Raw genomic sequence first — 26,636 nt, 5'->3', positions numbered from 1 at the left:
GGCTGCTGGCACCCTGGCCCGGGAATAGGGTAGGATCTTTCCCCCCTCCCACCCTACGCCACGATGGCCCTTACATAGCAGCTGCTAATGGCTCACACCATCTGATCCAGGGGTGGAAGATAAGGTATCTATCAGCCTCTCCCCCACTGGCATGGCTTTGAAACATCTGCAGCTGCCAAGGCAGAGATCACCTGACCACCGCAGGCCTGGGCAACCTTTAACTCCTTCCTGACACAGATTGAGACTAAAAACTCTAACCCTTCTCGGAGATGAAACAAAAGGCCAAATTGGAGACATGTAAAGGGACAATATGGAGATCTCAAAGTCAGCAAAGGAAGAGTGACTTTTAAATGGTAGAGATGTTGAGTAGCCTTGGTTCTAGGCTGAAAATCTCCTATGGATTATGTTAACAGGATAATATTTTAAATTGTGGACAGTGTAACTTGGAGAGATGATTGATGGATTTGAGAAAAAGTATCTGTAATGAGCTGAGTGAGTATTTTGGTGCCTCCATGAGAGGTTGAACATAGAGAGAGACGAGAAGAAGCCCTCTGCCAGTGAAGAAGTAAGAAAATCTCTGTTCCCTGAGTTGCAAAACATCCTTTATTTTTTTTTAAACACCTCATTTTTAAAAGGTATCACCCCAATTTGTGAAATCTATGGCCCATAAGTAGTCATGGGAAAGGCTACATGACTGGAGAAATTTCACAAATGCAGATTTTTGTGGGCGGGCTGCTTTTGTGTCAAAGTTACCAAACCATAGGAGTGACTTCTCTCACTAAAAGACTGAATGAAAGACTGTTTTATAAGTAGTACTGATCTCGAGTTCTGAGTTTTGCCTCCTTATACTGTTTGTAGAAAATGAACAGTTTGTAGCAGGACAAAGAGTTGGTTTTAGAAATTGATTTGTGTTGGGGTTTTTTTTTCTTTCTTATTTTCCTCTCTTACTGTATGTTAATAAAATCTATCTGTTTTTGCTTCTAAGTTGAGCCTGCTTTTGCCCTTTTCTCCCAAAATCCTATCTCTCAGTTAGCAAACAAATTCGGCAAATGTAAAACCACCACATAAACAGTACCATGACTCGGATCAGCAAACCTAAACCTCAACAGAGATCCATTCAGTATAATTTAAATGAAGCCTGCAAGCAGAAGTACTAAATAAGAGGAAAGCTGAGTGATCCAAGCAGTTTATCTGCATTTCTCATTGACATGATCACACCCACCCCTGCTCCTATGGCAGAGGTCATACTATACCCAGACTAAGAATGTAGCAGGGACAGAAATGAAATTGTACAGTTTTCACCAGAAATGGAAAAATTCCTGTATTCTGTCCTTTTTATTTACTCAACACACTGTTCATTAGGTGCTGTGGAGAGCAAATGTGTGGGAAAGCAGAATCTCACCTTGGATGCTGCCCAGTCAATCCATCCCTTTGCACATGGATCAACATTAATAAGAACAAGTCCCTCTACCAGGTCAGGGTGGCTGAGCTGTAGGGAGAGAGCAGAGGCACACTCAGAATGATTCAGCCCACACAGTGGTCAACAGCTGGTGCAGCAGCTGGAAAGCTTCTTGCAAAAGGTGCAAGACTAAGTAAAATGCAGACAAAGTAGGGAGCTACTCTGTGCCAGGCAGCCAGTGGCTCCTAGCAAGCCCAGACTCAATTCAGCAGCACTTGTGGCACTGAGGTGCTCTACAGCACCTATAGCCTCAACAGTGCCTTCTGGTGACCTGTGTACCTGGCACAGCTGCTGCTCAGGCCCTGCATGTTACAGGGCTGGGAGAGCAACCTTCTCTGCTCCAATCCAGCACCTCTGTGAGGAACCTGAACAAGCTCCTGTGCCTGGAGAGCATCTCCTTCTCCTCAAGGAAGAGGCAGTCTTCCCAGTGGAGATGGGGCAAATGGCAGGGGAATTAGTGCTGAGGCCTCCAAGCCCTGGCAGAATGGAAAGCTTGAGCTACAGGGGCACCTGCTCCTCAGACAGCACCCCTCCTGCTCCCTGCCTGCAGTCATCCCTTCCCCTGCTCCATCCAGCAACCCAAAACCCTCCAGTGTACCTTGGGCTGTACCTGGGCAGCACGGGTATGCAGCACTTATGAGTTGCTCATAACTGTTTATGTGCTTGCAAACAGAAACTCAGAAATCAGAGGCAACCAGCCTCTGCTGAGTTCTGGGCTCACTCCAAGGCAGCTCTCTTGCTTTACAGCACTGATGGGAAGGAGAAGGAAACATCTCTGTCCTCAGCAGGAAACTGCCCACAGCCCAGGGAGTGTGGTAAGAGCCTTGTGGCACTTTGATAAGGACTAAGGCTGATTTGCACAAACTCCTCTTTAGCAAGTGTGAAAACTACCCATGATAGAGAAGGCAAGAAACAGTGAAACACCAGTGCCTCACACTGCCCCGGCTCAATCCTGATTGTAGGGAATGCTGGGAATGCAAAACAGAGCACATTGTGCAAGGAGAGGCAGCTGTCCAGCACAGTGGGTTGAAGAAATTATAGTACCCTAAACAACTGGCAAATCTTTGTACTCAACAACTTGAAGAAAATTTTACTGAAAATGTCATATTTCTGTGGTTTTTTAACACTAACTCTGAAAGATTCAGGCAAATTCCTGGGCTGCTAGACAATACCCACTGATTTCACATGAACACTACAGTACAGAGAAATTTATAAGCAGATACCGAAATAGAGGCAGCTCTCTTGTGTAAGGGTGGAGCAAAATCTGCTTCCTTCCAGTGACAAAGCACATTCCTCATCAACACCAGTTTGCAATACATCACCACATCAATTCTTTAGTGCCACAAACAGTGCATACAGCACAGTAACACAGCTGGTCTCTGTGAAGACTCAAGAGTGGCTACTCCTAGCACTCAGGATGGGCTCTGTTGACTCAAAGGCATCACATTACAATCTTTCCATGCCTGGCACAGCTTCAGAGTAACCCTGACTGCTCCAGCATAACCATCTGGATGGAGGTAGCTCTCCCATGGCTCCCTGCAGTCCTGTTGTAATCACTGAATGCTACTTTACCCATGCCCCACACAGTCAGTCTGATCAGCGATGACCACAGCTCACGTGAGTCACAAGCAGTGAAGAGATACTTACTGCACACCTGCTGAGGACATAAGCACCAGCTCCTAGGCCAATCCCAATGAAGCTTTTCAGGCTGAAACAAAGGCATTTCACAGTCAGCACGACTAACCTAGCTCAGATGAAGCATCCCTAGAGACAAAACCCTTCTCCTCTGCATCCAACTGTGCACTTATGGTTTGTTTTCAAAACAATGCAGCAATGATGCAGCAGCCATAAATTGCCTTGTAGCAGACAGTGTCCCCAGCATAGAACCAGACCGGGTCACACTGGCTGGGAGATGCTTATGCCTCTTAGGACACCTCAGTGAGCATATCAGTCGTGGCAAGCAGAGACAGAAGTAGGTGCTGGAATAGTGGTATCCATCTGGCTCACCCTATTTTCTTTCAGAGACTTACTTCAGATGTGTCAGAACAGCAGGTAACATTTCAGCCAGTTCATCCATACTGGGATACTGGTACCTGAAAAGCAAGAGAGCACCTCTAAATACAGGCTGACAGAGGTTACCTTCCAGTTTCCACTCAAGGCAGGAAGGACAAGGAATATCTGGCAGACATGTGCATGGGTTATTAATGTGCAACTGACTGTGTGGGTCCCATCCCTCAGAGCAAGACTAACACAGAGCTGTGGTCTTTTGGGCAGTCAGACTTTTGTGGCAAGACGGACAGATGAAATGCCAGCTCAACTGCAGTGTGCTGGATTCATGTTCAAGTCAGAAAGGTGGTACTAGACTCAGCACTAGTGAGGGCTTTACCCATGTCTCAGTAATTGGAGAGTTCGCTGAATGCCCCTTGGGAAACTTCCTCATCTTGCCACTTCCTCTTCTGCTGACACCTGCTTACCACTACACTCAGCCTGGCAGTCCCAGCTGGCTTAAACTGCTGCAAGCTCAGTCCAGACTGAACAACACGGCTCCCTGCAGAGCTCTTACCCAGATGGGAATGGGGGGGCTCCTTCCTGTTGGCCTGGTGCATCCACATGGCACACAGCGAAATGATGGGTGATCTCTTGCATGTCTTCGAAATTAAAGAACGCGTTAAAACAGGATTTGTCTGCAACAACAACAAAAAGAAATTAGACACTTCCTTAAGTTTTACTGCACCCTCCAAACACCATGGCACACACCTGCAGGAGCTCAAGTGCGCACTGAACCCACAAGGCAGTGGGTCCTGGATGGTGTATGTGCTGTGCCTCAATGCAGCAGTGAGTCTCAGTAATGGAACTGCCATGACTGGAGGGCAGGCAGACAAACAACAGTCAGCCTGCAACGCCCTGGAAAGCAAGGCATTGCAGCATGTGGGTACTCAAAGCATTCACAGAGGAGCACCTGTGTGAATGTAACAGTACATTTTGGGTGGGAAGACATGTCAAAAGAGCAACTGAGCCCACCAGAACATTACACTGCTGCTGCAGCCATGTAGAAGGGACTTGTTCACCTGCCCAGCACCCAGGGAATGGATGCCCTATCACACTGTGCAGCAAGTCAGCTAGAGCCCTACGGTGCAAGAGCACTGTTGGGTGGATGTATTTCCACCTTTCCACCCTGGCCCTACCTTTCAAGGGCTGTTGGAATGGACAGGGGCACCCCACATGCTCTCCCTCCTGCAGACCTTTATCTTTTCACCCTGGAATGACTTCATCTCAGCTCCATGCCAGGTCTGCTACTCCCTATGCTCAAAAGCAAATACCACGAATAATCACTTTTTCAGGGTCTTGGCAATGCAAGGGCTTACGGTTGAGGCCAATGTCATGGTATGTGAGGATGACAGGTCTGTTCCCCTTGGGTGTGCCCCGCATGGTGACATGAACCACTCCAAAAGCTGTCTCAATGTCATGTTCCTGCAGAGAGAGAAGAAGGAGTCCCAGTGTTACATGTGCTACCTGCACAGGGAACCCTAACTGAGGGCCAGCAGCAAGGGAATCATTCCCACTTAAACACTGCTCTCCTATCCACAGTACAGCTCTTGAAATCCCAGAATGGTTTGGGTTGGAAGGGACCTTAAACATCATCTTATTACACCCCCTGGTCACATGCAGGGATACTTTCCACTATATCAGCTTGCTCCAAGATCCATCCAACCTGGCCAATTCACAACACCGTCAAATCTCTCTATCCAAACTCTGTGTCCAACCACTGCCCAAAGCAGCTTGCTTTTGTACAGATGTGCAAATGGTCTGGGGCTGCATCTTCCCATGATCAGGATCTCTGGGATAACTATGGACCTTGGAAAAACTGTGGAAATGTCAGGAAAGCTGGGTACACATCACCTGTGGGTCCCTTCTCTCATCTACAGAAATCAATGGACAGACATGCTCTTACAGAAACCGTAAAAAGAACAAATTATTTTCTTAAGAAAATATCTGCTTAGGAAAAAGCCTCATGGTTCAGCTTGAAGATGGGACATTACAACCTCAAAAATACGTTTTACTAGTTTACATTAAGTATATTAAATATTTGTTTTTAAACAGTAATCTTGAACTACCTGAAAGTCATTAAATCAAATACAGGACTGGTGAGAATACCTGGCTTGCAGCACATCAGAAATCAACCTCACCCCACTTTCTGGGTACTCTGAGGGCTGACTGTGGGGCAGACTGATTTAGTTCTTGTAGTGCAAGACTCTCCTTCCGCCAGCTGTGCTTTTTAAGGACTCCAAAGCCTCTCTCTCCCCTTGCCCCCAGGAGTGTGGCAACAGGAGGGTGCCGACCTAGCCAAATCACATGAGGTAGCTTGAAACCTTGAGCTTGCCTTTGAAGGATGACAAGACATCCCTGGCTTTCCTTGTCCTCAAAATGGGGCTGGGTTTTGCCTGTATGCAGCTGTTGCACTGTGCATGTGCAGAAGCTGGACTACTTATCTACAAAGCAGCAGAGACCCATCTGGAGAGGACATTACCTTACCTGAGGCTCACCTGTCTACCTTTTTCCTTGGAGGAGACTTGGGGTAGGAAAGGACGTGTCTATATTCAAAGCGAGCATGTGACCACAAGGCAGGAATTCCTGACCTCACAGCAAGGCTGCACAAGGCAGCCCAGGGTGCAGTCTCTGCTTCCTCAGCCTCCACAAACCTCCAGGCTCTGCCCCTTGCCCATGTCTCAGCTCTCAGGGCTGCTCTGCTGAGCTGGGCAAAACTCTGTCCTGTACTTCTGAAGGATATGCTGTGTAGCCACAGCACTAGACTCCAGTTTAGTGCTCTTCAAGCCTGCGAGTGTTAATGAGTCTTTTAAATAAAGTGGCAACTTTTGGAGAACGTGACTGGCAGTGCAGGTGGCTGGAAGGGTGAAACACAGTGAACTCAATGGAGAGTGCAGCAAGTGCCAAAGTGGCCAGAGACCCTCTGAGTCTCATCTGCACTGAGATCCTCATGTGCACTTCCCTACGCCCTTTAGGGCTGGACTAAGGACTGCCACTAAGAGCAGGTCTGTGCCAGTTCTGGCACTTGCTAGGCTCTTCCATAAGCAGCTTGAACTCATTAAGTGGGCAGGAAAATATCCAGTGGTGGTGGGGGTTTTGTCTGTTATGGTTTTTTGTTTGTTTTGTTTTGCTTTTTAATTAATCTTGCTTTGTTAGACTTCTGCCAGGTCAGTGAGTTAAGAAGCTCGCAGAGAGGTCTGGCAAATGCTGGTTCTGGCTCAGAGCCCAAGGGAAGTGCATTGGGTGGCAAAAGGAATAACCTTGCCCTGAGCACAAGATCAATTAAACTGACTCACGGGTCATGAAGCAAGGACATCTGCAGGGGACGAGGGAGGGTCTACAGGCAGCAGCAAAAGGTCAACTATCAAACAGAAGCATAAACACTAAACTGAGGAAACGACAAGAAAAGCACAGTAGGCAACAAAAGAGCTGATGATATTGAAATACGTCTGCTGCAACATTGTCTTTTCTGTAATTACATTTGAACTCACTGCTAAGGTCACACATGCTTTTATTAGGTAAGCTACAGGACAAGGTACTAGAAATAGTAACACCCATCTCCCTTCAGAGCCTCTATCCAAGCATCTATGTTTCACACTGCAGCATCCTGCATTTTTGTTTTCCAAAGCTGAGCTTGGATCTCTGTTCTCACGTGGGGAAGGAAAAGTTTCCTTCAGCTAATAATCAATTCTTGGTCTCCTGCTTCCTCTGACTTTGCAGACTGCGTAAACAGCGATTTGAGGAAAAGGGGACTACCCTGATACTCCTTCAGTCAGATTAGTGACTCAAATACAGGGAATGTATTCATGTAGGAGGTTAAGATTTTTTTTTTCTTTTCTTATTTTTTTCCCTTTCTCTCAGGGAATTTTGTCCCGTTTGTTGCCTAAGAAATGACAATGACCAGTATTTAAGAGAGACAAAAGTGGCCAAGGTGGCAGGAAGGGTGCAGCTGGCTGCAGCCTCTTAGCTGGAGGCTTTTCTCTTGGGAAGGGCAGAGGTACCCTGACATTTTTGGCTGGGGGAGGAGGGGCTGGGCTCAGCTCCTCACTCACTCTCTCTGGCTCTCGGGATCTGAGGGGAAAGGTCAAGTTGCTGCTGCCGCAGGAAGAATTCGCTGCCAGTGCGGAGTGCAGTCCGGCAGTGCTTCTTCCCTACCCTGGGTGAACCTCTGCTCGTAAGAGCAGCTGGTGAACTGGGACCTTATTCACACCCGATCTGACTGGAAAGGACCCTCACCATCTACTCGGGTGCCTCAGGGGAAAACCACAGGGCCCCGAACCCTTCCCCCTTCCCGAGGGAGCATCTCCCCGGCTGCGTGCAGCAGGCTGCTTACAGAAACCCGGCTGCTGCTGCCCAGCCCCGCTGCTCTCTGCCACCGCCTCGTGTTTTTCGTTATAGTGTGACCCCGTGTCCGCCCGACTCCCAGGGCTCCTGCTAGGGCTGAGGAATTTTCTTACGTTTTATTCGATACCCCAGGTGTGTGTGCCCGCCTCTGCCGTTCCAGCTGCTGCTCCTGAGGTTCCCGCTGCAGCTCCTTTCATTATCCAGAGGCGCACCGGGAGCGGCTGCTGCCCGTGAGTTCCCAAAGGAAGGCCCTTGTCCATCCCCTCCGCCAGCCCCCCGCCATTGCCACGTGTGGAGAGGGGCGGCCGAGCCCGCGCCACAGCGCCCCCTGCAGCCGCGGGGGAATCATGGCACCCGCCCTGCCCGGCCGGGAGCCAGCAGCGCCCCTGCCGGCTGTGCCCGGAACTGCACCAAAGGGGAAGGTGCCTGTGGCCGGGAGAAGGCTGGGACTGGGTCTCTGGGCTCTTGGGTGTTGCTGCCGGGGTTGTTGTTTGTTTGCCTTGTTATACACACACAGACACACACGTAAAGAACCGCTATTCCTTCTCCCATATCTTTGCCTGAAAGCCCCGTAATTACAAAGTTATAATAATTCAGATGGAAGGGGGTCATATTCTCCATTCCAAGAGAGGTTCCCATCTTCCTTGGCAGACACCTGTCTTTCAAGCCAGGACAACACCTGAACATGGCAACAACATAAGCAATTCCATCTTGAACAAATCTCAGCAAGCAGCATTTAAAAACATATGATGCTAAATCTGCAAACTTCTTACTCTGCCCTGAGCATCAATGGCTCAGACTGGGAGTGCTTAAGGCCACTTCTTATTTCTCCTGTTAGTTCCACAGCATGGAAATTCATAGATGGAAATCCTCCTTCTGGGAAGCAGTTACTCTTCTCTGCTCTGAATAAAGCATATTACTTTTTAAAGCCCTTTTCCAAGGCTTTCTCCTGTCTAAAAAGGGAGCAAGCAGCAGCCATTACAACTAGGTACGGGTCTCTGCCTTTACTTTTTTAACTGCATATTGAGTATCATGCTCATCTGTTTTTCAAGATTATCTGGAGAAATAAGACTGAGTTCTACCCCCAGCTTCCCTCCTGATAATTCTATGACAGTTTTTCCAGCTATCTTAATTTCCCCTGAAACTTTCCCTGGAGTTCGAAGGCTTTTATCTCAATCTCTCATTGCAAAGGACAAAATCATTTTCAGATGCTACACAATTAGAGCACATGTGACTCCCCATCACCTGTTTGTCTCCATAACAACTCTCCCATGTAGCAAAGCCATAGGACAGCAGGAGATAAGAGCTCTTAAACCAGAGCTTAGGTATGCTTTAGATGACAACAACAGTCTCTATACTTACACAATACAACTGCTACCTTGAACTGCCCCCAAAAAGTTATTATTTAGTTACAGTATTACTGGTGTATTACTCTCCCAAATGCAGAGCAGACTAACCCACTTACAGTGGGTACCAGAGCACTCAATGAGAGACAACAGGAACTTTGCAGGCTGCACCCTTTATCCTTGACAAACACACTTTCTGCATGTCTTTCTTGTAAATACCCTTCACAGCTGCCTAGTGAGATGTCCTGCTGCATCAATGCTTCTGTAACTGCTGCCCAGTTCCAAAACACAATTCTGCCATGTTCTCTCCTGGTATTTGCCCTTTGCTTGTGTAGGAATGTTGTGCTGGAAAGTAACAGGCACTTCCAAACTCTGGCACGTTTGGTTTCTTTCTGATGTGCTTGGGACTATGGAGCCAGCTGTGGTACAGCAGCTGACCCTGACCATACTGCTGTCCTCCAGAACTGCCCCAGGGAGATCTGTCCTTGCAGAGCCAAAGGGACTGGCAGGATGTCAAATGTATGCAGGCACAATCGTGGATGCACAAAGCAGCACAATGGGGTTGTTTGTTCTCTGTTCCTGATGAACAAGGATTGACTTGCTTTGCTGAAAGTCACAAGTCTTGTGCTGACATTGTCACTCATCCCTTGCAATGTTAAGGTCTTATGGTAACCTCTAAGGTTATCATCAGCCCTGAGCGCATGCTTTTATTTTCCACTCTAGGAAGGTTTGACTCAATGTGTAGCACACTTTCTTTACCCAAAGGCAGATAAGTTTTGTCACTGCACCTTCCATCACTTTTTCCATACCACTAAAGAGTGTATTTAATCAGCACAGGTCCCAGTACAGATCTCCAGAGTGCTCCTTAAGTGATCTCGACTGTGAAAACCAATGCTGGGTTTTTTTAATCAGTATTTCATCCATCAGAGGACTTCTCTGACTGCATGGCCTCCTATGTCCCTTAAGAGATACATCTTAAGACTCCTTCTGGTCCTGTCTCTTGGAAATCCAAGGCTACATTAACAATTTACAATTCTCTTTATTGTGTCACTACTGACTGTTTTGAAGAACTGTAATAGCTCTGCAGAGGAGGACTTCTTTAATTTAAAAATTTACATTACCCTTTCCTAATATTTATCAGTGTAATTGATCCACTATATGGTGCTAATTTCATCAGTCTGTCTGGTATAGCTGGTCAGTGAATTCCTAGAACTCCTCCGAATTCTGATCTATCTTATAAAATGTCTGACAGATGAATCACTCGGCACCACAGCAGCTTCAACAGAGGAGCATAACCTCTCACTTAACACCTCAACTATTTAATCTTTAAACTTATTTAAAACTCCTGGGTTGATACTTACAGTTCTGGCAACCTGCTACAAATGCATAAACATTACTTTTGTAGAGCCTCTGCAGCAGACACTGTGGATTATGGCAGGGTCTGCGCTGACTCCCCACAAAGAGCATTCCAACACAGTACTCTCTGCGAGTTGCTCTGTGCCAAGCTTACATGCAGAAAAAAATATGTTTAGTTTTTCTGCTATGACTAGCCCTAAGCCTTTCTTCCATGTTCCATTTTGACAGATCTGAAACAGGACAGTTGAGTTTTTTCCCTTTGCAAATCATCTCTCATCTTTGATTCTCTCAAATCAAATTCTCTCCTCTTTGCAAAACCTCTCTGCCTCCTTTGTTCTGTTCATATATTTAATATGCTAGAGTCAATAAACCCATTTTCTCTATCTTTTAAAAAAAATGCTTTGTTTACAATAGCCTCCCTGCCCTTCTGTTAGTCATGCTGGATTTCTGGCACCATTCCTTGTCTCTGCTGTGATGGATGGTGGGCATTTGCTCTCTGCCCAGTTTATTGTCCAACAATCTTTTCTGGTTATGTGCAGGTTTTGTTCTGAACTTTGAGTGCAAAACTAGTGAAGTTTTCTATGGTTTGCTGTTTTTTTCCTTTTCCCCAGGAATATTCATCTGGAATACATTATGGTTCCCACTGCAGAGCAGCTCTTGGAAGACATGGAATACACTTCTCTGCCCTCAGAATCATATCAATGATGGCTTCTCATGCTCTGGGGCTCCTTAACCTGCTGCTCCACCTAAGTTTGTGGCTAAAATGCAGTGTTGTTACCATGTAAGGGATGCAACTTAGACTAGCCGACTTGATGATGAAGTGCCACTGGAAAGAGGGCCACACCTTCTCCTGTCCCTCTGCCCTGCCCCATGTCCAATGAGTGGATGTCTTACGGAAATCTTTAAGCGGGAGTGCAGGGTTGGGTTCACTGTCCTGTGAGTTTTGCTATAATCTCTATGGTGCCAGCTTCTGTGAAGTTCTGCTCCCAAAGAGCCCTGCACTTCAGAAGTGTGTATGAACAATAGTGGCTCAGATACTGGAAGGTGATACAACACAACCCAACAGAAACTCTAAAATGTCTGAGATCAAACTCAAACAAGAACTGCTGGAAGGCATTCCTTGCTGGGCACTTGCCAGCAGAAGGTGAAATAAGGCTCAGACATTATTCTATTTGCCCTTAACACTTCTGAATGCTTCTCAAACTAGAGGAAAACTCATACCCAACTATGACTGCCAAAGCCTAAATCTACTGTGCGACTGATTACGGAAAGAAGTAAGCACATGGCCAAAGGCTCAAATGTAGGAACATTTCTGACTGCCACTCTGCCTTTGGCCAGAGCGCGAAACAATGACAGTGCCACTCACAGGCACCACCTGTTAAAGAATCCATTCAGTGCCAGTAGCTTCATGCGCAGCTGCAGTGGAACTGCAGGTCGAGCTCCGGAGAGGCAGGAGCCCAAGCCCGCAGCAAGAGTCCATGAACTGAAGACCCTTTACAGAAAACGGCCCAAGGACCTGAAGTTCAGAGAGGGGACCCAGATGCAGAGACACTGCAGCAGCTGAGGACCCTCGGATTTTCCCTGTCCTGTGATGGGATAAAACCCCAGGAGTTCCTCTGTTTGGAGTCCCTCTTTGGAGGCACCAGCTTGAGCTCTTACTTTGCTGGTTTGCTGTGTAGTTGTTGCACCACGATTAAATGATTAAATTATCTTAGGGATCTGGATGTCTGTGACTCTGCTATGGAAAACCTGGGGTAATAGCCAGTAAGAAACCTTCTGTGACTAAGTGTGGGATGTGAGCTGCCAGGGACTTAGTTCCAATTCAGGTGATGCGAAAGTGACTGCCAGAGTAGCTCCAGGATGGTTGGACAGGGAAGTTTCCTTAACACCACCCAAAATTCTCCACAATGAGAAAAAACACTCATAATGAAGGAGTGAGGCATCCAACAGCAGCTCCAGAGGTGCTAATGCCTTGAGCTCCAGAAACTCACAGGCAGCAGAAGTAGTAGTCCAAATTCCAGCCACGCTCCCACAGACCCAGGTCACAGTGTGATCCAGTACTTAAGTTTTTAAAGTTATTAAAGGCTAAAGAAACCATTTGTTTCACACTGGGAATGATTAATGACTAGAAATCTTATTACCAGTGCTTCTCATGACTAATTTATTAGGCTTCTTTTTCAGCATTACCAGATTAGTTTTACTCCCAATGTGAAGCTGCTCAAAGTTCAAAATTAATTCCTTAGAAAAATTGGGAATTCATTTAATATGGAGACTGGCAATAAAGAACACATCTGTGAAATCCCTTCAAAAAATTTTTAACATGAAAACCTGGGAGAACACAGAGCGACGTGTCTTTTGCTTGCACTCTGCTCAATCTTGCTACATGTCTGTACTAGCATAGGGCCCAAAATGTGACAATTGAATTAGAACCTTCAGAAAATATAAAATACATAAATCCACACAAGGATGAGGTGGAAATGCAAGCCCTAAGGCCTAGTTTAAAGTTAAGAAACATTGTCTTTTGCAAAGTCAGTTAAATTCTAGTCATAACAAAAATAATGTAGCCCTGCTGAAACTTCCTAGTTGGAACAGACAGAACTTTATGCGTAGAATTTATGAAAATTGTAACACATCCATTTTAGCTTAGCATAGGTCCAACACTATTGTAAGAAATTTGTGTTTAAGTCTGATTGGCCAAAATTAGAATAAAATGTACTACTTTGTGAACATACACAGAGGACTCAGGAAAACACTGATGCTGCTGTTGCTGCTACTGCTTCCACTGCTACTGATAAAAATGCTCATGGGACACAGATTACCTAGGCCTCTACTGCTGCTGTGACTGCTGCTTCTGCTTGGGACTTAAGAGATTTATGTTAGAATGCTTCTGTGTACTGCTACAGACTACTCTAATAACTTTGCCTTCATCGGACTGATTTAACAATGCAATAAAGGACTTCTTTTACAACTAGCTAGCTTTAGTCTTCAATGAAGATGCCCAAACCTCTTGGCATCAAGAAACATCCCCAAAAAACCTTTGAATTTAAGGACATTCAGTTCCTGGTTCACCTAAGGCAAGGAAAACTGCCTCTACTGCTTTGCTCTAAGGTGAAGGAGATGGAGATTACTCAGGGCAGGATTTCCCCTTTTTCACTGACTCTGTGGCTACAGCTATTTACTTTACATCATCTTTGCCAGTCTTAGCAATGGTGAAAAACAACTGTATCATGCTCTTGGGGCAGCCTATCCCACATACTAACTATGGAGAGATTAAAGCAGAGACTCCATTGTCTTGCTCTTGGCAACAGCTGCCCTCAAATTTCTACATGCTACTAAAACAATACCATAAACTATGACTCTAAGACAAGAAAAAAATATTGTAAGACTGTAAAACACCACCACCAGGTAATTATTCACATTATAATACTGCCAACCTTAAGGCAGCTGGCAGCTGAGTGCTTCCCAGATCCTTCTCAGTGAAAAATTATTTTAGAAATAGTAGAGTTGAAGGAAATGGCTGCATGGGAAGCAAATCAAAATCAGATTGAAAACAACATCTTGAAGTAAATTATTCATTTCCATACAGAGCAGAAACTTATTAATAGAAAACACAATATGATCTATGCAGGTAAGCAATGGTTTCTGGTATTCTGTGTAACTGGATTCAATCTTAAATTCTGGGTGAGAATTGAGAGCAGCGGAAGAATGAGATATGCAATCTGCTTACACAAACTCCAAAGCAACAGGAAACAGAGTCGAAGCAACTGTTCCAAAGGCAGGTGATGGTGAAGGATGGGCCCAGTGTTAATGGACCCTTGCTAATGCTAATGCGCAGTGTCAACCAGCAAGAACTGCAAGTCACTTCGAAACACAGATCTGGCTACAGAACAGACACTGGTTCTGCAGTCAAAGGAACTCAGTCAAGTGAGCTACAACACAGGCATGGCTGACAGTCTGGGTTTGTGCTCCCAAAGCAGAAATCACGAACCCCTACAACCACGCAATGCTGAGACCAGTAAGCAATTCGTGACATGTCTGAGATGTAGAAAGATGCACTTCACCATCTCCTGCCCTGCCCGTGTGTTACAAGAAGCAGTTAAAACCACAGCTTTCTTGTGCTCCAGTCAAGTATCCAGCGTCATGAGCAAGGCACCCAGCACAGACTGAGGAATACATGGTGCTTCTTACTCCTGCTCTGAGAGCAAATCCCCTCTTCCCTACCTTAGGCAGGAAACTGGACCTGCCTAGATCTGTAATAGTTGAGGGTGAATTAAACCATGGCATTTGAGCTCTGCTCTGCCCAAGGCTGGCAGCAGGGCACTCTGCACTGTTGTTCTGAGACAGCAGTGTGAGACTGCAGCCTTCCCCATGGGCTGCACACAGAACAGAGAACCTCTGGCTCTGTCCCTTCTGGGCAGCGGACTAAAGGTGCCACCACCTGCAGACACACGGCCTCCATTAAACTGAGGCCCGCGCAAGGGAGACCTGAATGCACTAATAGACAGGTGAGCCTGAAATAGTTTGTGCTACTGCTAGACCAAGGATCACCCTAACTCCTCAAGGAACAGGCAGATAAGCCAAGGGCCATGTTTCCTGCCAAGAGCAGTCCTCTACTAATATGATGTCCCAAACTGCATTTCAGTACCTTGTTGAAGACAAGGAACATCTAAAATCTCTTGAAGAACAGAATGCAGGGCTGTGTTCTGTCTCCAAACTTTTCACATGCCTAGGAACCAGAACTGCATTGAATTAAATCTGGTGGTACAGTTACTCATTAATTGCTGTAAAATACCATTAATGGATGTTGCGTAATGGATGAAAACAGCTCAACCTAAAGCACATATATTTGCTTTGCTCAAAAAACTCACTCACAAGAACATAAAAAATACAGGAACTTCCAGTATTACAAATGAATAATCACCTCTTTGGCACACTGTTGTCACAGAATACAGAAAGCAAAACTAATGTTTGAGTAAACCCCAGGAAAGGACTGTGCACATACATTTAGAAATAAGAGTCACATTTCAGTTCAATTCCAGCTAGCTAAAACTTTCCAGAACTCAACACTGCAGTTTTACAAAAAAGTGGGCTTTTAGATAGAAACCAGATGGGAGGAATCACAGGAAAAGCTTCCCAAGAAACATAAATAACGCAAAAATAGGAGACCAAAATAACATTCTATTTTAATAATTGTTATCTTTACAGTGTGTTTTTTTGCTGTGATGTCAGAAGTCAAAACCAGTAGTTTAGTGGTGGTGCTAGTTTTAATAAGATTAGGAGCAGCATTTATCTAGCAGGTATTAAACAGACTTGCTTTTTAGATCAAAACATCTTATGTGTTCTAAATAATTTCATTCTAGGACTTTAAACAAAAGAACTCATTGTACAAATCAGAGGAACAATGGTCCTCAATATGTTTCAATAGGGATGAGACAAAATGTTTCAACAGGGATGAGAACAGCTCCCATTATTGACGCACAGAAAGCAAACCCTTCCTAAAAAGTGGTAACATTCTATTTAATTTCAGCACAGTAAACAAGAAACACCTTAAACATCTTGTATTCAATGCCACTGGGTAGCACTCACAAGCTGTCTTAAATAAAAAATGAACACAGTTTCAAAAAATGAGCACAGTTTCAATTCAGCATCTCCAACATCAGGAAATGCACAAAATAGAATATGTCAATAACCTCTCAGCAGCACATACTCTCTCTGACAGCAGAGCAATTAAAAATAAAGCTAATAGACTAGGCAAGGATAAGCAAACTTTAAAAAATTTAGATTAAAAAAGCTTGAAACTACTTGTAAGTTTATATACTTGCAAAAGAACTTCTCCAAAACTGAATCAGTACAAACATGAGGTTACTGAAAAGTAATACTTAAGTGGCAAAAAATTAGTTATCAAGGTCTGACATTAGATCTGCTGTGTTTTACTCTGGACACAAGCACCTGAGTAACTCCACATCTTCCACAAATGCCAGCAAGACAGCACATTTTTATACCAAAAAATTTCTTTCCTCCAAGGGCTTATGCATGCCTTGTCCTTTCTGTTTTAGATGAACCCTTCATGTCCTGGACTTACTTACTCCCACCTCCTCCTCCTCGAAAGCTTCCAGTCAAATCCCAGACCACCTCCACACTCCAAGCCCCCTTCTTCTGCATGATGTGTGCTGAAAGACAAACATTTCTCTGCCTTCCTGTTGGTGGGAGGCAGCAGAGGGGAAGCGTCAGCTCAAATGATCAAATCAGCTCATCAGATCAAAATGCCAGCTTATTTCAGACTGAAACCTAACACAGATTTAGTTGGATAGTTTTACAAATCCATCAGCATATTCCTTCATTTCTATTTAAAGCAAGTCATCTGGAAAAGAAGAGAGAGATGTAGGCTGAGACAGAACACCTACTTCTGAAAGCTGCTGAGGGTCTGCAGAGTATAAAAAAAGCACAGGCACACCTCTATTAACAGTGCAGGTCACCACACCATCTGTCCATCAGCATTTCAGACCATTTATTCAACCATCTGCCCATAGACATGGGGAAAAGCCAAGCCTAGACCTCATTAGGGTTCATACCACTTTCAAGTAAAATGTAGGTCTCAGATTTAGGTTAACACTTTTTAGTTCTGAGAATAACCTAAATTCATATTGGTAAAGACTGCTAAACCCCCATGCTTGCTCTCCACTTCATCTCCACTGCAGTTACCAAATTATGTGGTAACTGCAGTGGGGTTGTTTAGCTGACACCTAGACAATCTGTTATGCATCAGGGTTAGCTTTGGATGATTGCATATGAACAATTTAAGAAAACCAGGACAGCTGTATCTAGAAGGCAGCTGTACCAGAAAAGCTAAAAGCCTTCTCACACACATTCATCCCAGAACAACAAATTTCAGAAGCGGGAAGAAGCAGAAACTTGTGCTGTTGACTTTGCCCAGATCTGATCCTGGTAAGTTACTCAAAAATAAAATCAAACATACAGGGAAATGAATAGAAATTCACAGTGGCATTGCCCCTTTTCACCTAAGAAAGATCTTACAAACCTTAAATATACATGTTATGTTGAAAAGTAACACATGCCAAATATACAGAAAACAGTGTGGGGAACCTGTGTGCCTGGCCCTACACATCTTCTAGAGTCAATCTCTCTTCTACTGTCTAGAGACAGTACTAATGAAACACTCCTGAGATGGAATTAAACTAAAAAGTTCTCTCATTCATAAGCATGGGCCAGCTGCAGAGAATATTTTGAAATTCCAGATTTCGGACTGAGGGAGGTCTAAAGGCACCACATAACAAACACTAACACAGAGGGTGCCTGTTACTCCAACTGTATCCAAAGAGAAGCTAGGGCAGGGATATCAGTCAGTACTGGAAGGAGCTGGGACCCTGAGGTTAGTTCAGGGTTAATTCATGTGATTAGAGCATGGTGCTAATAACACCAGAGATGGTGCGTTCAATATGGGCCATTCACTTAAGAGTTAGACTTGATGATCCTTGTGGGTGCCTTCCAACTCAGCATACTCTGTGAAATTCTGGATGGACTTACAGTAAATGACCTCATGGCAAAGGGCACAGAATAACACAGAGAAAGAAAACAGGACTTGTTCCAACATGTCAATGTCTTTTACTGGGGAGCTCAAACTGGACTTGCACTGCCAACAGGGTTATCAACAATGCTGACAGTGCCTCACTTTTCCTTCACCACCTCCTTCCCTCACTGCACTTGCCTGCAGCCCTGCAAGCACAGCTCAGGATGCGGTCAGCTCCAGTCAAAGCTACAGCTTTAACTCCATTTAAAAGAGCTTTTTTTGAACTATTAGAAAAATGAAAAGGTCTGAAATGCAGGTCTCGCATGATGCTATGGTCTCATCTACATTACACTACACTGTGTAAGACAATAAAATCCATGTCACAGATTCTTTAATTTTTGCCTTAAAACCCACCAGGTCCCTTGCAGATGTTGCTGCTATTGGAAGCTGATTGAGAACTTCACTGCACTGTAACTAGAAACCATCTTTCAGTTATCAGCCTTTATCAATCTGTGGCCAGTTTGTGCCTGTTCTTGTCAAACTGAGATCCTCCTTTGCCAAGGCTCTTTCTCCCTGTGAAACTCAGGACAAATCAAAACACTGCCCCAGCCTAAGTGCTTTTAAATCTTTCTCTACACAAGAGGATCTTCCTTCCTCTGAAAGCCCTGGCAACCTTCTTCACTTCAAATTCCCCTGACACTGGTAAAGTCACAATGAGTTTCACAAAAGTCTGGATGTGGCAGCCAGAATGTGCTTTCCTAGATTAAAAAGGAGCAGTAATTTTTCACAGGACACAAGCTCCAAGTGTGAGCACAGTTACTGGTACTAGCAACTGAAACAGAACACCCAAGGATCCAACACACAATCCATCCTCTCTGGAAGATTTCAGAGACTTAAATCAGCCCTTGGAGTACTTTCCAGGTATGACGTGGGGGAATGTCAAGCCCTGAAACCACACCTTGTAGGGAGAGATGACGGAGGAAGTTGAGGCTGGGACAATATTTACAGTCACAGGAGACACCGTGTAAACATCTTGCTAAAAAAAAAAAAAAAAAAAAAAAAAAAGGTATTCTGTATGAATTATATGGTTTCCTGAAAAGAACGTCTTGCCTCCTGCCCAACTGCTGCCATGGTCACCAGCTCACTCGTGATCTACAGCAAAGCACTGAAGTAACAAGCCCGTCCTTCCTGGCCTAATATTCCCCAGAGCACCACTTACTGGCTGCAGACCACTCAACTTTTCCCAAAGCTCAGCCCTGGAGAGGACAACCACAGCTTTGGGACAGCCAAGTGCCCAGGCTGGTGGCTGCAGTGCCAGGTTTCTGTGGGGCTTGCCCAGCTTCAGATCTGGGGCTCTGTTTAAACAAAAATGCAGAGGCTTTGCTTGTTGAGGAAAAAATGTAGAGCCAAAAGGCAGTGGTTCCATGACAGGGCCTCTTTCCCACCCTCCCACTCTGCCTCAGCTCCCAAGAGCATGCCACTCACAGCCAGGCAAGGCATGGGCATGCCCAGAGCTTTGGTGGGTCACTAGAGGACTGACAGTGGAGGCCAATACACAATATATTCATATTCTTCCCAATGCTGGCACACAGACCATAGCAGTAAGTGCCTCTGCTGTCTATATTTACTCAAAGGCACTGCACTTATTTTTACCCATTACCCATCTGACATGGGAGCACACTTTACCACTAAAGGTAACAGAGAAGATATAGATAGATGGAGACGTGACAGTACAACCAAGTGTTTTAAATCCTGTTATTTAACTTCATTTCAAAAGAAAAAACATTGCTGAACACTACTGCAACCTTCCAGATCAGACACTAAAGTTATAATGTGGTAAGATTAGTGATTTTTATACTTGTACACTTTAAGACACCAAAACTCACAAGTGAGCTACAGCAGTACAGTGATGTGAACCTGCCCATATGGCATGGACACTACCAGTGTCTAATATTAAGAAAAGGAAAAAAATATGGACTACCTTCATAGGACTGTATTTACTATGTTCCTGCTGTGCATAGGCTTGCAAATAGTTTTCTGGAATCCCCTACATCAACAGACTTCTATTAAATTTATCACACGATATTGCCAGCCTCTGGTGTGCTATAGCAGTGCTGTATGACCTGCCCTATGCTGAGCAGAGCTCTACGGGCACAGCAGCCTCCAACCGCTAGAAACAACAGCCACTAGCTGCATACTCACATGCTCAGTGAGAAGGCAGCAGGATTATCTGGTATGGCAAAATAAGCCTGTGCTCCACAAAATGCCCCACAGAATCTCTGTGCTCTGCTCTGTGACAGAGCATGTTCTCTGTCTTGGATGCTGGTGGAGCAACTACTTCTACAAAAGGATTATTCCTATTGCAACCAGAGCCATTGGGCTCACCTCAGTACCATCAATAAACTCCTGGAATACAACAATGGCTGTGTCAAAACAGGCCAAGCAAAGCAGCGTGCTGTATCTGGGGCAGCTCTCTCACTTCCATCTCCTCTCAAGACAGGGAGAACATACAAGCTCCTCCTTTCCCTGCCAGTGAACCACATAGGACATGAAAAAGCTGCAGTTCTTCAGCATACTGCATTTTTCCAAGAAACTGTTATTCAAGAGACCAGCCATCCTGCAAGATGGTGTGTACCCTTGGCAGAGCAGTCTGCACCTCAGAACTTTCATGCTGCTTAGATATAAGGGTGAAGGGCAATTTCTGTCACTGGATATATTCCAGTTCTTATTGACTAAACCTCAGTAGGAACTAAAATTAAAATACAGAGGTTTTTTTTTCATTTCTCTCAACATTACTTGATGAGCTATGGGTAGTTACCAACCGATCGCTGTCTCCTGCACATGGTCTTACCTGACAGTCAAAGTCTTGGAAGTTGCGAGCTGCATTCTGTTAATAAAAAACAGGAAAGAAGAAAAAAAAAAGGAGATCAGCACAACACCCCAGAACATCCCCAACAACATCATGAAAGTTTCCCATAAAGACATTTGTTATAGTACAGTTGAGACTGGCTGCAGTAGGTAAGCAGTAAAATGCAAGACAAGCAAGCTCCACGCAAGATCTGCCCATTCCTATACAACAAGGTTATAAGGGCTGTAACGAGGCTACCAGCTAAGGGAAATGGGTACCTGTGTGCACAGCCGACAGTCTTCAAGCAGGGACAGATGCACACAGGAAGGACACTGGCCACAGCTGGGCTGCATATGGGTCTAGGTTTTGTCTACTCTCGGTGTCCATTAACAATTTGGACACAAAACTCCTAAAGGACTACTCCTGGGATCTCACATACTGAGTAAAAGAAGTGAAGCCATGCAGTCAGCTCCTGTAGGTCACCTCACTGCCGCAGGTATGGGATCATTTCATGACACAGGGACCTGCAAGCTCCTGAAACCTGAGGACATGGGAACTGCACGCAGTAGCTCACCACTGACTCATCCAAGAGGGAAACCCCGTGCATGCAGGTGAACACGGTCAGTACAGCACCTACTTGGCATCCTGCAGGTTGGAAGGTCTGCAGGAACTTGTCTCTGTGCCCACTGGTCTTTGTGAAACCTGCAGCATGGCTGCCTAGGGGTGACTAGGCACGCAAGGCTCACCACGCTCTGTGCTGGGATGGCAGCAGATGTGGTGCCTCACCACCCCTGAAAAATCTGCGTGCACACTGATTTGATTTTCTTCTTAAGTCATCACAGAGGCATTACTGACCTTTCTAACTGGCCCAGCAGCATGTCCATCTTCAGAGTCCTCAGAGATTGGCTCTGTCCAGACACAACGGAAGCTTCTAGCAGCTTCTCACAGAAGCAACTCCTGTGGCCCTCCCTCACTACCAAAAACCAAGCTGTGCCAAATCAACACAGCACCTTAGTACCAAAATTACTAGAAGAAAATGAGGATCACATATGGACAACAGAAACACTCCAAACGTTTCTTCTGGCTGAGCACCCTCATTCCTCTCCATGTGTAAACACATGGCTGTGTTTTCCTCCCTGCAGAGCCTTGCCTTGTGTTGGGGGCTAGGTTTGTCCCTCTTTTTACTCTAAAGAATTTTTTCCCTATAAGTTATCAAGGAGACCAAGTGTTGGATACTTAAGAAGAGGTGGCCAAAACCCGCTTGGGGAGATTTTTTCTTTATCTGCTAGGGAGGGGGTAACTGCCTTCTCTAATAAGAAGCCAGATGTTAAAAACCAGGTGGGGCAGTGTTGCTTATCAGATGGGGCAGTGTTGCTCATCAGATGGGGCAGTGTTGCTTGTCTCTGTTCATTGTTACACTACCCCCATGGGGATATCTTCTGTTAATGGATCATTAAAGCTCACCAATGACATGACACATTACATCATACTATTGTAAGATGCTCTACCCAGGGAGGAGGAGCCAAACCATCTTCACCTAGATAAAAAGGAGTAAAGTGTCACCAGTCATCCAGTGCTCCCACGGGACTCCCAAAGGAAGACTGGACCCATCTCTGGACCCTCGGCTCCACAGGATCATCACTGCTCCCAGCAGGACCACATCTGCCACTCCAGGAGGGGTTACTTTTTGCACTGTTTCCAACACCCTGACCAGCACAGAGTTGGGTTGTATTTCTGACTCTTTCAGAGTTTTCTAGGATTTATTATTTGTTTGTTTGCCTGCTTATTCTTCTGTACTACAACATCTGTATTTTTAATATCCCTAGTAAAGAACTGCTACACCTATTCCCAAAATCTTTGCCTGACAGCCTTTTAATTGCAAATTTATAATAATTTGGAAAAGGGGAGGAGAGGGGCTTACATTCCAAGGGAAATTCCAGTCTTCCCTGGCAGATACCTGTCTATCCAAACCAAGACACCTTGTCAGTAAGAACAAGGGTTGCAACCTACATTCTGCACTTTGAGACATTTAAGTTGAGATATCTGCAGATCTGTTTTAAGAATCCACCTCCCTCTTTCCTCCTCTGCATTAAGTATTGAACTGTGGCAATGTTTTGAGTAGGACATAGCAAAACCCACTAAATCCTCAGGACTGGGGAAAAGAAAATAAAAAAGCAGTCTCATTTCAGTTTGTGACCCTGAAATTACTTGAGATTACAGACACCACTGCCAGCTTTGAATCAGGTCATTTCAGTCACCCATTTCTTTATGGAGAAATGAGAAACTTCTGTATACAGCACAGGATTTGGATGGTGCATGCTAAGTAAAAAAGAAGGTGATGTGAATTTGTACTAGAAAAGTCTGAGATTCCCCAAGGGAGTGGAGAGAAAATGACAGAAAGCAAGGAATGAGGCTCTGAACTGGGCTGCTTGTCGTCAAACATAACATGAGGCAGAAGAAGCTGACGTGCTGACATGCCCTGACTCCTACATACTTGATGTTAATACACCAAAAATCTGACTTTAGACAATTTATTAATTGTCTTAACTTGAGAAACTTTAAGGCAAGTTTTTCAGACCTCTGAATATGCCATGGCTGCACCTCAAAGCACAGAGCTGGCTGACCCAACTCAGCCTATGGGCTGGCTGCCCATTTAATTTCCTGAATCTGGCTCTGGCATTTCAGTAACTTTTCACTGAGCCTGAATTAACAGGAATCAAAGGTGCCAGAATAATAAAGTGTCACTGGGCTAGTTTTTCTGATCAGGCAATACTCTCTTCTCTCTCTTTCAACTAAATGGGAACATTTGAAGTTTTTTTGCTTCCCCAGTAAAAAGTCACTGCATTTTAGTGAGCATGAATTAGGTGAACAAACATAATGTATATTACTTCCATGCACTTGATATTAGGCTTAAGTTACACACAAACAAAATAGTGTTTATATTCTTTCAAAGTCAAGCTTGTAACTTTTCGCTGATCGGAGGCAGAAGACAGCCAGGTCTCAGTGGTCCAAAGTGGCATTACCTACAGTTCAGACAAGTGAACAAGATACAACCCACTTCCACTTGTAATTCCATTGGTTTCACCAGAGACATCAAAACTCCTTCTCTGTGTACAGTACCCTTTGTTTCTGAGGAGTTCATGGGCATTCACTCATTAGTATCTTAAAAGTGTTACTGTACTATTTCTGGCCATTAATCCATGCTGGCTCAAACTCCAATATCTAAAGTGGGTTGGTCAGTAAAAACTTTAGTGAACTGCCAGCTCAATAGATTTTGGACTCTGATATGTTTGCACAGAATGGCATGTTATTGCACCACACCCTCATGCTCCACAAACTATATCTAAAAGGACACATGTATTATCTCAAGCTTGAAAGCTCTAGTAAGGGCCCAACCTTGGAGGTGGCTGCTCCCTGAGGCCCTCATTTTGTTGAAACAAAGTGTGAAAAAGAGAGCCCCAGCATACTTCTCTTCCCATGCAGTATTGAGGATGGTTCTGGAGCTACCTTTCCTATTTCTTCCTACTGAGATACTATATACCTCCTGTAACTTCAACACTGAGTCAAGCAAAGAAATAATCACTCTCTATGTGCCTTCTGCACCCTGGTTTACACTACTTGGTGTTTGTTTGGGTGAGCACTCTGCATTTGAACCACAACTGACACAGCAAGGACTGGATGAGGCTGACCAGGCAATACATGATAGAAAGACTGGAAACTTATGAAGTAAAAACCACTTTGATTTGGCATGCTTCAACACCTCTTACTTAGGTCAGCTGACTGAAGCAAGGACAATCTATTCAGCTGAATTCAAACACAGAAAATCCCAGGAGAATCATGAGCAAGACCTAGGCCACTGCATTTAGGAGGCTTGTCTTCTGTAAATGTTTATCTCATTTTAAAATTACAAACTGCCCTGAAAGCCTGTATTCTGTATTTTTATTTGATCGACACTGATTTTGTACTTTCAAGACTCACCCTTCCAGGAAACTGTTTTTTAAAAATTATGGAAGCCCAGTAGTCAGCACTAGTCTGTCAGAACAGGCAGCTGGACTGTGGATTTCAGCTGAGTTTTTAGACTTCACAGATACTAAACAGATATACTAGAACACTAAAGAAATGAGCAAAAAACTAATTAGTACAGACTAAAACATAGCAGAATTCCAGAGATTTTACCCATTTTGTTGGGGGACAATGCAGTCTTCTGCAAACACACAATGAGCAGACAAAGCACCACAGACAGCCCTTTGGCAGCACAAGCCAGTTCTTGATCATCAGCCATCAAACAGCAAAGCCTTAGGTACTCCTTCCCATGCCATTAGACTTGTCTGTGAGCTATGGAAAATGACCAAACCACATTGCTCATAATCACAGTTTGCAGATGCAAGATGCTAGATCTTGTTGGGATGCCTGTAAATGAACTTAGGCACTCTCAACAACAATTGGTGGCAGAATCCAGTGAGGCTCTTCTTCCAGTGAGACCAGATGGCTCTTCCCTGGCCCACAGAAGACAGAGTGAAAGACTTAAACAGCTATTGTGATACAATGATTTTCCAAAGCCTCAGTAGTGCATAAGTCTGGACTGCTCTAATTGGGCTCTGCGGACATTAAAAGGAAATGACTCTCCATTACTAAATCCAGGGAGACAGGGCTGTTTTAGAGGTCAAAACACTAAATGATTACTTAATATTTCTTAATATTACTTAATATTACTTAATATTTCAAACAAAAAGAGTAAAAAAACCAAATCAAACAACAAAACACACAATAACAACCCAAAACCAACTAAACAAAAACCAGGATACCATCCAGCATTTTCCTAAAAAGGAGAAACTTATTAGAGGTTCTACAGCTACACCAGGTCAGGAATGGGATCACCTTTCCAACTGCTGCCCAGCCTTTGCAAGACCTCAGTACCAGCACGACGTACTATTTGGTCAAGACTCCAAAATTACCTGAATTGTGGTGGTCAGTCTTTCCCTGAGGCTTTGGAAGGGTGGGTGGTGGTAGATTAACAGTGTGGGGAAGAATTTACTGCATTTCAGTACTTAAGGTACTTCAATCTGTAGACAGATTCTGGCACCTAGGACTCCTTGCCAGACACAAAGTCATCCCGAGTACATCTGTGAGGATAAAGCAGCAGCCAGCATTACCTTGTCATTCAGGAGTGGTTTGATCTCTGTCAGCTGAACATCCTGCAGCTCATCCATTGTGCTGGAAGTAGAGCAAATTAATCCTTAAAGCAGCAAATAGGGATTCTGAAACAAAAGCACATAGTTAGAAACAGCATTACAAGATATGCTAATCAAAGAACACTTCAGACATTTTTCATTAGACTTGTCTGTGCTTCAAATTAAGCCTGCAAGAAGCTGATTCTTAATGCAACACAAAGTACCTGTAAGTGCAGAAGGCAAACCCAGTGCTACTCTCACTATGTCAGTCTGGTTACTTCTTGCCCTACCCACTGAAGGCTGCCCCTGAAAGCTAAGGCCTTTCAAGTGAGAAACTGCATCTACTTCCATGCATTGCTGGTATTTCAGCCTTAGTATGTCTGGAAATGAACTGGAAATTACTTGATCAGCAGAGTGAAAAACTGTTCAGTATGCGATAATACGGACTTCCCCGCCATGCCCTACATACCCAAACCCCAGCATTCTGCCACCAAAGGCAAGGCTGTGCTGTATCCCTGAGACATAACACCCAAACCAC

General features: G+C 44.7%; 1 protein-coding gene across 3 annotated transcripts in view; it reads right to left on the bottom strand.

Annotated features, from left to right (window-relative positions):
- NDRG3 (NDRG family member 3) overlaps window positions 1-26,185 on the bottom strand; it is a 35,169-nt gene extending 8,984 nt beyond the window's left edge. For 2 of the 3 annotated variants that reach the window (XM_066330510.1, XM_066330511.1), the window contains exons 1-7: window positions 26,081-26,185; window positions 20,931-20,966; window positions 4,825-4,930; window positions 4,023-4,143; window positions 3,490-3,552; window positions 3,107-3,167; window positions 1,403-1,489 (exon numbers count right to left, since the gene is read on the bottom strand). In XM_066330510.1, coding sequence (XP_066186607.1) covers window positions 1,403-1,489; window positions 3,107-3,167; window positions 3,490-3,552; window positions 4,023-4,143; window positions 4,825-4,930; window positions 20,931-20,966; window positions 26,081-26,137 — 531 coding nt within the window. In that variant the 5' untranslated portion in view covers window positions 26,138-26,185. Of the gene's footprint in view, window positions 1-1,402; window positions 1,490-3,106; window positions 3,168-3,489; window positions 3,553-4,022; window positions 4,144-4,644; window positions 4,771-4,824; window positions 4,931-20,930; window positions 20,967-26,080 lie in introns of those variants that run through there. The other variant, XM_066330512.1, reaches the window with a different exon arrangement.
- Between the last annotated feature and the right edge of the window lie 451 nt (window positions 26,186-26,636).

Source organism: Sylvia atricapilla, chromosome 16, assembly GCF_009819655.1.
Source record: "Sylvia atricapilla isolate bSylAtr1 chromosome 16, bSylAtr1.pri, whole genome shotgun sequence".
Classification (NCBI taxonomy): Eukaryota; Metazoa; Chordata; class Aves; order Passeriformes; family Sylviidae; genus Sylvia; species Sylvia atricapilla.
This window is presented reverse-complemented; position numbering and strand designations above follow the sequence as displayed.